At 33.2% G+C, this 13,429-nt stretch overlaps 2 protein-coding genes across 2 annotated transcripts; one reads left to right on the top strand and one right to left on the bottom strand.

Annotated features, from left to right (window-relative positions):
• Positions 1–143: 143 nt before the first annotated feature.
• Positions 144–3,672, top strand: LOC106668437 (60S ribosomal protein L19). The gene is made up of 6 exons (XM_014397186.2): positions 144–240; positions 526–632; positions 2,908–3,071; positions 3,152–3,260; positions 3,323–3,404; positions 3,467–3,672. Exons 1-6 carry the CDS (start codon positions 236–238, stop codon positions 3,609–3,611), a joined length of 612 nt encoding a protein of 203 aa, XP_014252672.1. The 5' UTR covers positions 144–235; the 3' UTR covers positions 3,612–3,672.
• Positions 3,673–5,791: 2,119 nt separating this feature from the next.
• Positions 5,792–11,380, bottom strand: LOC106668542. The gene is made up of 7 exons (XM_014397394.2): positions 11,058–11,380; positions 9,788–9,978; positions 9,573–9,729; positions 9,435–9,516; positions 6,661–6,735; positions 6,276–6,417; positions 5,792–6,207 (listed from the first exon to the last, which is right to left on the bottom strand). Exons 1-7 carry the CDS (start codon positions 11,136–11,138, stop codon positions 6,084–6,086), a joined length of 852 nt encoding a protein of 283 aa, XP_014252880.1. The 5' UTR covers positions 11,139–11,380; the 3' UTR covers positions 5,792–6,083.
• Between the last annotated feature and the right edge of the window lie 2,049 nt (positions 11,381–13,429).

Here is a 13,429-nt window from a genome sequence, read left to right as displayed (position 1 = left end):
CTATGAATCCAAAACACATTTGTTATGTTTACAAAATGAAATGGAAAAATTTAAAAAGTATAATTAAAATAATTATAACGTTTTAGAAAAGAAATTGTTTAATTTTGATAATAAACTATTAAAATTATTATGATTTTTTTAAAGTTGTTGAAGTTCTCCGTCACATGACCGATTTAGAAAACCGTGATATTGACTCCGTTTTATTTCTTCAGTCGTGTGAGTTTCTTTAGCCGACATGAGGTAAATAAATTGTCCCAAATTTATAAATTTTAAATAGAAACTTTTTAAATTTGAAAGCTTGTCTTATAAACGAGACGCCGACTGCTTTGAGAACAGTTCTAATTAATTCTTCTCAGAGGGTTTGAATTAAATTAAATCGAAAGTTTTAAGGTTTAACCTCACGTGTACATGCGGTTTCCCCCATGCCTTCTGCTTTGTTGGAACATGCATATTTTTAAAACTTGCAAAATGATCGTGATTTTAATAAATAATCCCATTTCAGTTATGGCTTTCTTAATTTTTCAGTTCTCTAAAGTTACAAAAGAGGCTCGCCGCCTCTGTTATGAGATGCGGGAAGAAAAAGGTTTGGTTGGATCCAAACGAAATCACCGAGATCGCCAACACAAATTCAAGTAATTTTTTTTGTTTGTTATTTTTAAACATTTATGATTTATTTAATTATGCACTAACACTCAAAGGGATTTTATGGTCGACCTTCTAGGATAGGAATGCAGGATAGCAAATGGAATCATGCATGGCGATTTAAAATCTAAATATTAAAGCTTTTTTTCTCTTTCAACTGTACATTCTTTAACAACAAAAATGTTTAATATCTACATCACTTACTCACTGCATGCTTGTCAAATTAGTTCAAAATTTTGAGTTTGTTTATGGCATCCATATATCACATAACCAAGGATCCTTTACCTTTTTACACTTAGGATTTTTCCATGTTTGATCTTAGCTAGCCGATATTACATCAAGTAAGGCCTGATGCACATATGTGGGTTTTTGCGGTCCTATTGTGGTCCATTAGGAATTGAATTTCTACAAAAACTACTGGTAGACATACAATTACCATTATGGTCTACCATAGAAAATGGCATTTTTATTCACCATTAAAAAAACAAAATAGACGTTATTGGGCACATCCATAGATATGAGACTTTCAAGAGGGAGATTTATACTTTTTTGCAGATTTACGGAAAAACTAGTCATTGCAAGCAGTTTGGACAGTAATAAGAACAGCAGAATTGGAATTGGAAGCATGAAGAATACAAACATAGTGTTGAAAGTTGTACCAAAAAATAAAAGTGCTGCCATTTTGTCACAGGGCTGCTGGAAACTAGAGGGAAATACTAGCCAATCTGATGATCTGTACTTCAGACTGCAACTGTGGCGCTGGACAGCAAAAACCAACATGTATATCTGACCTAAGAGTCAATGTTTAACTTCCTAAGCCAATTTCACTTCTATAAAAACCCATACGGTTGAACATCCCCAAATGAACGTTTATTACCTGACGTGCGAGTATCTTTCAATCTGAAATCTACTTAAAAACAAGGACTATCTTTTGGAGCCAAAATAGTCAGCCATCAGAGCATTAAACTCAAACATGATTAGCTTAAGGATGCGATTTGAAAAATTAAATTACCTATACAAAACAAGGTACACTACTGGATGCCTAGGACATTACAGAGGAGTAGAGGGGATGGAGGAAGCAGATGCCCTTGCTAAGAAAGAGACTGTTATACCGCTGATCGGTCCTGAGCCTTTTGGTAACTTAGCATGTTGAAAGTGAGGAAACAATGGAATTCACTGAATGGACATAGCAATCCATCCTGACAAGATTAGGCAACAAAAGAATTAAAGGAATATTGATATAAATCAACCCGGTACATGTAGATTCTTCAAAGAAACAGAGGAGAAACCAACGTTGGCACCTAATAAACTGTGGTGGTAGAAACCTCAGGAAGAAATGCTGCGGGATGTAACAGTAGAAGAAATACAACTACTAAATAATTTTATAATAATATTTACAAATCCCAGGCCCTGAAGATGATCGAAGATAAAGATCGAAACATTGGCACGATAAAGAAAATGTTTTTCTAAACCTACATCACACCAGACCGCATCTCACAATTTCTCAATTATCATTGTGCTAGACTCTTCATACATCCCAGTTGAGAGAAAACATATATGTGGTGATCATAGGTTTAAGGCTTTGCCTTCTCGTCATATTTATTCTCTGAAATCAGATAATCATTTCTAACATAATTATACATTAGCTCCAGGGATTATGGTATAGCCAGCACTGTGTTAAAAAAAAGTTACCTGCAATAAACCTCTCCATTGTCCATGAGCAATTTTTTTCTGTTGGCGAACCTAATCCATCATCTTTTGGAGAAACCTCTTGAGAGTTTCATCCTTAAATTATATTACTTGTGAACTAGACTTTACTTAATAATAATTGTTAGTTTAAATGACAATTAAGGCTTTTAGTTGAGATGAAAAAAAGCTAATGGCACGAGTGGGATTCGAACCCACGATCTTCGGCTGGATACGCCACTGCTCTACCACTTGAGCTATCGTGACCTCGATCCACTTGGACATCAACTTCCTATCTCAACCTCACCTTATGAGTTTTCCCTCCTTTTCCCATTTTTCAATTTTTTCTGAATCCCGTTCATGCCATTAACTTTTTTTCATCTCAACTAAAAGCATTAATTAATTGTCATGTATTAATTGGTCAAGTGGACCACGAAAGTAGTGAATTAGTTTAAATGTAAAATTCTGGTACTGCTGCACATATAGTCAATGAATATGTGATTCCAGCTTGTCCTACTACTCTTAAGTATTTTCATTGGTTTGTATAAATTATTTATTTTTTCCTTTTTTTTATTTAAGGGCAAAACATTAGAAAGTTGATTAAAGATGGTCTCATCATTAAGAAGCCTGTTGCTGTGCATTCAAGAGCAAGAGTCCGCAAAAACACAGAAGCCAGGAGGAAAGGACGGCATTGTGGTTTTGGTAAGAGGAAAGGTACAGCCAATGCCAGAATGCCTCAGAAGGTTTGTATTTGTTTCATGCCCAATTATTTTATTAATATGAAAAAGTATTATTCCTTTATAATTATACAAATAAATTTTAGGTCCTTTGGGTAAATAGAATGAGAGTTCTAAGGCGTCTTCTCAAAAAATACAGGGAAGCTAAAAAGATTGATAGGCAAATGTACCATGATTTGTACATGAAAGCTAAAGGTAAATTATTACAACACTATATATTTCTTAACTTTTTTGATATCGATGACCTCTTTTTCTAGGTAACGTCTTCAAGAACAAAAGAGTTTTGATGGAATTTATCCATAAGAAGAAAGCTGAAAAGGCTAGGACGAAAATGCTTAAGTACGGAATGCTGTAATATGCTTTAATCAGGTGAACATATGTTTAATATTGGAATTGTTTAGGGATCAAGCTGAAGCAAGAAGATCGAAGGTGAAAGAGGCGAAAAAGAGGAGGGAAGATAGGATAGCTCAAAAGAAAGAAGAAATCTTAGCAGCTTATCAACGTGAGGATGAAGCGGCTGCAGCTGCGGCAGCGGCAACCAAATAGGGCCCTGCACCCTTACTGTATATCTTCTCCGTTTATATTTTATAAAAATTGTAAAAAAAGTGTTAGTTTTATTTTTTTAAATCACCTTTCCAATCTGTCAAAAAGCATACATAAAAACTGGTAAACATGGTAAAGTAAAAAACTGACCATGTTTAATAGTTTCAAGACTGCTTGTTATATATTTAAAAAAAAATAAAACTAAATACATGACTTTAATTGGTAGCATTATCAAAGAAGTCAATAAAATTAACTGATTGCACATTCTGAGCAAATGATTTGCTACAACAGGCAGTGCAAAATGATAGGTAATGACTGAATATAAAATAAAATGGTCATAAAAAAATGGTGTAATTATATAGAGCAATGATGGACTTATTACTGAATCTATCTTCTTAGGATGCATTTCTCCATTGTTTAACACGACTGCTTTTAGTTGTCTTAATTTATTTTAATGTCACGTGTGAAACGATCCATAGGTAGGTCCATTAGGTTCCAAAAAAAAAAAAAAGGTGGAAAAATTGATTAGTGAGTTTGAAACATCACAATATGTGAATTTAATACTTATACTAATAACTAAGTTCAAATTTATTTCGTACATAGTTCTCTTGTACTTTCTCTTTGGGAACTATACAGAAATTTCTTGCAATTACCAATCATGCTCAACTGACACGATAAACACTTAAACTGCCATGTGTGCCATAAGCTTGGAAAACCTGACAGGACAAATTAAGCCAAAACTTGCATGTATCATTGGCTTTCCTAAGGTGATTTAAGTCTAAAATTCAGCCTTATAAATTGACAATTTTTTTGACATGGAAGTAAAATATTTTTCAGCAGATAAGTATCTATTCTAGTACACAGCATTTTGGCAATTTATATCACACTTTTAATTAAGGTTTTTATTTGAGATAAAAAGTCAGTTGTCACGAGTGGGATTCGAACCCGCGACCTTCGGCAAAATACGGAGCTACTCTACCACTTGAGCTATCGTGACTTCGATCCATTCGAACGCCAATTTCCCATCTCAACCCCCCCACCTTTTGAATTTTACCTCTTTTTTGACATTTAAAAAAATAAATCAAAAGGTGAGGCTGAGATGGGAAGTTAGTGTTCGCGTGGATTGAAGTCACAATAGCTCAAGTGGTAGAGTAATGGCGCATCTAGCCTAGGTCGTGGGTTCGAATCCCGCTCGTGACACTGACTCTCAACTAAAAACCTTAATTAATTGAAAGATATCAATTGGTCGACGAAAATTAGTGAATTTAATAAGATAAAATGAAGTATATCTTCACTAAAGCTCTCTGTGGCCATTTCATTCATTTGTCGCTGAGAATCAAATAGATTTTTTTCTTTTTTACGAGGTTTCGTAACAGCAGAGGTCATATAAACTCTCAGGGTGCCGGTGTTTTTGAAAAAAAGCCCATTTGTAAGTATGTCGGGTTCGAATTCAGGGCCGCTGTATTCGAACCCGGGACTTTTACTTTACAGTGATGAGTGCCGTGTCAACGCCTAAACCTTGCGGCCACCGATGCCCCCAATCAAATAGATTACACGACATTTGAAAAATGGCAAAAAGGAGGGAAAATTCAAAAGGTGGGGATGAGATGGGAAATTAGTGTCTGAGTGGATCGAAGTCACGATAGCCCAAGTGGTAGAGAAGCGGCGTATCTTGCCGAAGATCGTGGGTTCGAATCCCACTCATGCCATTGACTTTTTTATCTCAACTAAAAACGTTAATTAATTGAAAGATATCAATTGGTAAAGCGGGCCACAAAAACTAGTGAATCTATATCACACTGTTGGTTACAGATAAATCTTCATAATAATAGTTTCAAAATGATAAATTAGAGAATTTTTTATTTATTTATTGGAGGAAGTGTAACATAAAGCAAGGATTGATCGGTATTAGTCCACAAATTCTGAATATCTAACACAAAAGTTAATTAAGTTAAAGAGAAATGGAAGACCACTCATGTGAAAGTGGTATCCCAGTGTGATCTGATAGGAATCGTGCATGCAAATGTTACATTCAAACCATTAATTAGTTAACTATATAAAATAAATCATTTTTGAAAACGAGATTTGAGATATATATGAAATAAATAAATCTTACTTTCAAAGTGTATATTGGTTAAATACATATAGTATCATATAAATATATATACAGTGTTCAACGTCTATAATATATAAATAAAACTTTTTTTAATTACATGACTTTATGACTTTTTGATAGGTAACCTTCTTCCATCTTGGCCATGGCTTGTCGGCAAATGCAACATGGCCATATCTTTTAAAATATAATACGGATAATAATCAATTATAAATTTAATACAATATAAGATGCTGATTATGGGTGTAAATACCCGAAACGCCTAAATAAATGTAAATAAGTAATGCATTTACTTTTTTATTAAAATAAAACACATGGAAATGTTTTCTAGTAATAAACCAACAAATATAAATAAATAGCATTTACATTATTAAGTTTTCAGCAAACTGGACGAATATCCTTTTACCCCCGAGTATATGATGGTGCAGCCTCTGTTTTAATATATTAGCATCATCGTGCGACGTTACAAAAACTTTTGCATACGGGCTGAAATAGTAATGCGATGAAATATGAAAAATGTCACTTAAACAGAAATATTTTTACACAATTTGTACCTGTAATTATGACCTCGTTCAACCATTACGACGTTAATAACATCAACAAAAGTGGATGTAAGGGCGTAAATCTTCTGCATATTACTCAATAAGGGAAGATTACCTAGAATCACTTCAACAGCATTTCTAATACCGAACTCTCCTGGGGGAAAAAGAGTTTTCATTAGATATTTCCTATTTTACAGATATTTCCTTCATAAAAAGGAGTGTTTTTTGGTATTAAGGTACCAAAAGTTATAAAAGTAACAATAAATTACACATTTAAAAAATCAGTTACAAATGTATATGTACATAGTTTAGTTACAAAAGCATGAGTTCCTTTGCTATAAAATTAGCTTGCTGGTAATAATAAATGAAAAGTAAAATATTTATGTGAAATACTTACTCAATATGAAATCCATCCACAGATCCATACAGTGAATGAGATGTGGCGGTCCATTATCACTATTTCTTTGAAATTCTTTAAAAAAATATATATTATGTAAAAATTATATATATTAGCAAAAAATACAAGTTAAAAATAATGTTACAAATTGTTTTAGAATTGAAATATGAAATGTCTATTTAGACAAGGCAAAATAATTCCAAAAGATGTATTTGTATGTGTGAATATGTATTATACATATTTTTACCGACGATTAATTGGAAAATATATATACCATTTTTATTTATTTTCCTAAGTAACAAAACTTTAATTTATTATTATATGTTTAGCAGTCATAATTGACCTATTTAATTATTTCAATCAATTTATATTTTTAATCTAAGGTCTTGGTTGAGATGAAAAAATAATTAAATAGGTCAATTATGACCTCTAAACATATAAGAATTAATATATTAATTAAAAAGAAGTAATTACTTTGCTAATAGCCCCCTGTGGCCACTTTGTAAGTCGCCGAGAATCAAATCGTGATTACACGACATTTGCAAGTATGGCAAAAAGAGGGAAAATTAGAAAGGTTGTAGGTTGAAATGAGGAGTTGGAGCCTGGGTGAATCGAAGACATGATAGCTCAAAGGGTTAGAGCAGAGGTGTATTGAGCCGAAGGTTCTGTGTTCAAATCCCCCTTATGGCACAAGCTGTTTCCTCTCAACCAAGACCTTAGATTAAAAATATAATTAATTGAAATAATTTAATTTATAATACTCAGTGTATCAAAAATACTTTGTTGGTATGATGTTTGGGTAAATAAATAACAGAATCTCTATGCAAAATAACTTAATTACTACAGCGTTTATTGTATTGCTATGCCTATTTTGATTAGGATGAAGGGGGTCGTAGTGCAATAAATAATAACTAAATTCAAATACTTATAGGCAATTCATGACACAAATTAAGGTTTTAAGTTGAGATAAAAAAAGTCAGTGTCACGAGTGGGATTCGAACCCACGACCTTCAGCTAGATGCGCCGCTACTCTCCCACTTGAGCTATCGTAACTTCGATCCTCTTGGACACTAACTTCCCATCTCAACAGCACCTTTTGAATTTTCCCTCCTTTTTTGCCATTTTTCAAATGTCGTGTAATCTATTTGATTCTCGGCGACAAATGGCCACGGAGAGCTTTAGTGAAGTGTACTTCATTTTAATCAATTAAATTCACTATTGTTCGTGGTCCGCTTGACCTATTAATAACATTCAATTAATCAAAGTTTTAGTAGAGTAGCGGCGTATCAAGCTGAAGGTCATGGGTTCGAATCCCGCTCGTGACACTGACTTTTTTATCTCAACTTAAAACCTTAATTAATTGAATATTATTAATTGGTCAAGCGGACCACGAAAAATAGTGAATTTAAGACAAAAAGTTGCATTTCAGTCACCCTAGTACATATCTTAAAAAAAAGATAAAAAAATTGGCGCAAGAATGAATGAAAATGAAAGTTAAAGGTTTGCAAGTTGATGAATATATGAAAGGTCTATGGGAAAACTGACTGTCATTTTTTTATTGATACCAAGATTAAAGTGTCATCCAGTTGCTCTACAGAAAACAAACTGCTAAGAGGGAAGAAAACAGTTTGTCCAGGTAAAAATGAATGGTCAACATTTGCAGTATGGAATAAAAGAAGCTTATCCAAGTGTTAGTGTACTTCAGGAGGACATACAACAGATTCGTGCGGGAGTCAAAATAAGAATAAGAACTTAATATGAATGTATGTATACCTCCTAGAACACTAGAATGTTTTGAGCCTGTGAAAGTTTTATTCACACATTCCTACCTGGAGTGCGATAAAAATATTTGACTAATCAAACTCGAAACAAAAATGAGGTCTTCATTAACTGGTACGACCTGCTAAGAGTGTCAAGAGTAAAACCTCGACTATTTGAAGAAGGCAACAAAAAACAAGATCAGAGACTGGAAAATGAATCCTAGCTTGCCATTTCCATTAACATCCCTTCAAGTTTCAGCCTATAAACAAATTACAGTGTGATGACCATGCAGGATTGATTTTTTCACCTATCAAGTTACAACAGATCTTGAGTGTCCTACAACAGGAAACTTAATATCTGCAAGCAACACAATCTGTAAGTCCTTTAAAACTTTTACTCTCCTAGAACGCAACAATGGCTCAAATTTGATCTTCATAGTGGATTTCCTAACATCTGTGCGATAATTGAAGATGTGTTAACAGAAGTTGTTCCTTACAAGCCACTAATTGGCGATGGTTTTATTTTTACGCTTAACAATGCAAGGCCCCACACAACTAGGATGATTGGAACAGGCTTCAATTCAATGTTTCAGGTGGCCAGCATGTATCGAACACCTTTGGGATGAGTTGTCAAAGAGGGTAAAAAGTCGCCAAGTGATGCCGGAGTATTTGCAGTTATTAAGAATAACACTGATGGAGGAGTATTTTAAAACTATTTCGAAGCACTATATTCAAACCTCATAAAATTGAGGCCAAATCGAATGAACACAGTGATCAATGCAAGAGGAGGAAATTCTGTGTTTTGAATTGAATATTTTTTTCAGTTTCCATAGAAATATTTTTGATACAATTTTTTTATTCAGTTTAATTTTTTTTTGTTTAGCTATCGTATATTTTTCTTTAAAAGTATTCAGTAAACAACAAAAAATAAAAATTGTAATTGTAAACGATTGTAAGTATTTACTTTTAAAAAAATTATATATAACTGTTAACATATTAAATTTGAGTAAGTACCTTTGCTTGTTCGACTGTTAGAAAATCGCTGACTTTTATTAAGCCTATCACCTGTATCAGTTGTAGTACTCTTCCTATTTTCCTGTAATATTAGCGAAATAAAGTCGAGACTATGAAATTCATAATGAAATTACAAACCGTTCTCCTGTATACGTCTATGCAATCAGGGGCAAAGGTCAAATGTCTCTCTTTCTCAATTTTTGTACGTTCAGTATTGAAAGTGATCCTGTCGAAGTCCTCTTTCCTAATTTCACTCTTTGATCTTAGTTTTCTGCTCGGGTCTCGTCTCATCGGCCTGAATATCACGATCTTTGAATTTATTGTAAAATTAAACATGAAATGCTGAAACTTACCTCGTTTCTCTAACATCACTTTTCTCTTTGGTTTCCCTGGGCTTGGCCGGTCGTGCTTGAAATTTGGGATCAGAGGCCAAAGCGTCGATGCATCCTCTGGCCTCTTCATATTCTTTGAAGTACACAAAACAATTAGGACCACCTCTTTGTATTTCATGAACTTTGCCATAAGTTTGGAGCATTTTTTTAATCTAGATTTTTTAAGAAAAATATATAAAATTTGTTATAAAATTAAGTAGATTTCTTGGGTAGTTTTTTTTTTTTAGACATTAATAGCTAAATCAAATATGACAAACATATTCAATACCAAACTTGATGCACCAAGGAATATTGGTTTAAATTAATTTCTAAAATGTTGGCACTGCAAATGATTTCCAAATAAGTAAAATAAAATAATTCTTGTCATACAGGCTGTCACAGGCAAGAGGTCAAACCACTTTACAATACATTTATTATACTATCAATTAAAAAGCCATGGGCTCTGCCAGGATTCAAACCCAGAACCACTACTGTGGCATATACGAGTCGGTCACCCTAACCACTCAGCCCCTGCGATCCCCCAATTTTCCAAATAAACTACATTATATATTCATGAAGAGTGGGTATACTGCTTCTCGCATTAATACAATTTTATCCAGGGTGAAAAAGAATTGTTGGGTCTGTGCAACTGAAGGGGCAAAGTTTTGGCTGTGAGTGATGACGAGCTAAAAAATTGTGGTTTGCAGGATCTCGTCATTGCTTGCTGAGACGGACTGAAAAGCTTTCCTGACGCCATAGAAGCCATTTACCCTCAGACAAGAGTACAGCTTTGTACTGTTCATCAAGTGCATCATTCCTTGCGTTATGTTGACTGGAAAGACCGCAAGGCTGTTGCAGCTGACCTGCGTAGCATTTACAATGCAGCCACTATCGATGCTGCAGGATTATGGGTTTTAACTACTCGCTATACAAAGAATACTGTATTACAAACATATAATGATTCAAGTATAAATAAGCTTAAATTGTAAAACAATTTTACAGCAGTGTGCAATGGTTTTGAAGATGTAGAAACGTCTTTTTTAGCTGCATCAGTTTTTTTTTTCTGTAGATGTATAAAACCTACAAAATGATCATTATATAAATGCAATATAGGAACTTAATATCTTACAAATCCACAACAATCGATTAATTATTAAGGTTATTCATTTCATTTACGAGTATGAAAAATAAACAAACTCTAAATAAACATAATATCTAAAGGCAAATTATGTTGGGAAAAATGAAGGCTCACCTCTGCATCTTCCAATTCTGTTCCTCCATGAAGCATAACTCCGTAACAGCCATTTGAAGCAAGGTGAAGGACGTTAGCCATTTTTCTAAGAACGAATTGAGATAAAACTTGCCTAATATGAAGTTAAAACGTTTAAAATTTGCTTATAAATGAGCAACAACGAATCTCCAATCTATCTTTTAATTGGCGGGGTCAAAATTAAGAGAAAGTGTTAAAAAAGTCACTCTACCATACGACAACAAAGTGGTGCGAAAATGAAAGAGAATCAGAAAATAGAGTATCAAAATAACAACCATGAACTGACTTGAAATTTGGAAGGCGGTCGCCGTAGCTGCCGACAAACAACGATTTATTATATTATCATCATAACTTTAATTAATTTTTAATTAATTTGACTTCAAAATTATAATTTTCCTTAAAAATTCTAACATTTATTTAAAGAAGCGATTATTTATTTACATATACTGATGCCACAAACCCTCTCCCATCTTATAAAAGACAATCGATTTTCGAATTTTTATGAAAAGAACGATGACAAAAATCTTACAATTTGTATTGTTATAATTTGTCTTAGATCATATTCTGTTTTAATAATAAGGTAAGTCGTTTTAAATGATTATAAATGAAAATAATAAAATAAAAAATTTAGGTGCATTTTCAAAATGGACTTCAAATTATTCAAAATGTCGATTTTTTTTTTTTACTTTATTTAAACCCAAATTCAATTTCGTTGATAAGTAAATAAAAACAAGAGATAAACAAAATTAGCCGTTCACAGTTTACACACAAGCTCCTCATCTTGGGTCAAAGATAATCAAAAAAGGCAAACTTGGCTCCATATAGAGAGCAAGTAGGCCAGCCAACGTATCTATTTTAATCAACAGCAGCAAGTTTCTAAACCCACTGTTCTAATTTTTGGAAGAAATCCTGTTTTATATAACTATTTTAGTTAAAGAAGGTTTTTATGATAGATGTATTCTACAAGACAATTTATTTATTGGAATGAATCTATGTTAGAAATGATGAAGGTGAAGCCTGAAGATTCACTTTTTCTACAACTTTAAAAGACTTTTTGCAAAATCACTTACAAAAAATCTATAATATTAGATGATGGTGAAATATTGAGTACCCAACAGGAATGAATTCCTCATTTGTTAGATAGATGTTCTAAACTGAAGCATCAGCAAAACAATGGTAGTTGTCTAAGTCCCTGGACATAGGTTTGGAGGGTGATGAAGAGTGCGAAGAGGCAGCTAAGGCCAGAACTTTAAAGTTTCAGATCTAACCATCTGAATCTATAAATGCGGTTAAAAAAATGATTAAAATGAAATTGAATTGTCGATGGGCTTGAACTAAAGAGAAGCTCTTATATGTCAAGAGGTCAGTTGATAGGTGGTCTATGGAGGGTCTGAATAGAAGGGGGTTCACCTAACTCATGCAAAATTGATACATGGGCACTTACTTTTGGGCTAAAGCATGTGCTAGCATGTTGAGAAAGGATGTGCCCCACCTAGTTGAGGGTGCAATTCCTTGGTGCTATAAAAAGAGCAAGTAGAAATTCAACCTAATATGCGAATTGTGCTAGTACATGGGAGAAAATATTTGAGTTCTGATTTCTGGAGGAAGCAGGGCTGCTTTGCAAGTACTAAAAGATATGTTGTTTCGTGTTCCCTTTTGTGTAAATTGGGACTGAATGTATTTATAAATGTGAGAAAGTTAATGGTTAATGGTTAAGTTAATGGACCTGACTAGAGAAGACTGAGAAAAAGGTGGGACTGATAAGACAGAAGTCATAAGTCCATAATTCTTCAATAATGAGAAAATAATGTATGAAAGGAGTAAGGGTGTGATTGCTAATAAAATGCATTGTGTCCAGTAATAATGTAGACATCAATAACTTCAGAACAAAACTTTGTCAGGGCAGACAAGAATGAGATCTAATGCTAATCTGCTAATACTACTAAGATATATTCGCAGAGAGCTGAGGAAAAAATTAAAATATGGCTAATTGACCTGTACATTTTGCAGGCCAATGAAAAAGAAGAAAAGTGTAATTTTTACAGTGATTTTGTGAAAATTTTAGAAACCCTTCTTTCGTATTTATGTCAATTAATAAAGGTACAGTACAGTCAATTTACATGACTAAATACATATTTACATAGCTAATAATTACCATTTTTTTTTAGTAGAGGTGGACAAAATAATTGTACCATATTGGGGTGAAATTAATTGTCTATTTATCAATAATATTGTAATTTTGCCCTCTTGTATTGTCTGTTTATTTGTCAATTGTACCTTAAAAGTAGTAAATATTTAATCATTAAATTGTGGTACAGAGTTCCTTTCACAATGCTGTTAAATTATTGACATTT

The sequence above is a fragment of the Cimex lectularius genome, unplaced genomic scaffold (genome assembly GCF_000648675.2).
Source record: "Cimex lectularius strain Harlan isolate CLEC.00 unplaced genomic scaffold, Clec_2.1 scaffold36, whole genome shotgun sequence".
NCBI lineage: Eukaryota > Metazoa > Arthropoda > Insecta > Hemiptera > Cimicidae > Cimex > Cimex lectularius.
Note: the sequence above shows the minus strand (reverse complement) of the source record. Positions and strands in the feature narration are given on the sequence as shown.

What these genes read in the sequence shown, in the direction of transcription:
- LOC106668542 (XM_014397394.2), bottom strand. Translation starts at nt 11,138, where the DNA reads ATGGCTAACGTCCTTCACCTTGCTTCAAATGGCTGTTACGGAGTTATG. An exon ending in TAACAGTCGAACAAGCAAAG is followed by an intron (nt 6,736 to 9,434) that starts GTACTTACTCAA and finishes ATTTTTTTAAAG; the next exon opens with AATTTCAAAGAAATAGTGAT. An exon ending in GAACGAGGTCATAATTACAG is followed by an intron (nt 6,208 to 6,275) that starts GTACAAATTGTG and finishes TTACTATTTCAG; the next exon opens with CCCGTATGCAAAAGTTTTTG.
- LOC106668437 (XM_014397186.2), top strand. An exon ending in TTTGTACATGAAAGCTAAAG is followed by an intron (nt 3,261 to 3,322) that starts GTAAATTATTAC and finishes CTCTTTTTCTAG; the next exon opens with GTAACGTCTTCAAGAACAAA. An exon ending in GCTAGGACGAAAATGCTTAA is followed by an intron (nt 3,405 to 3,466) that starts GTACGGAATGCT and finishes GGAATTGTTTAG; the next exon opens with GGATCAAGCTGAAGCAAGAA.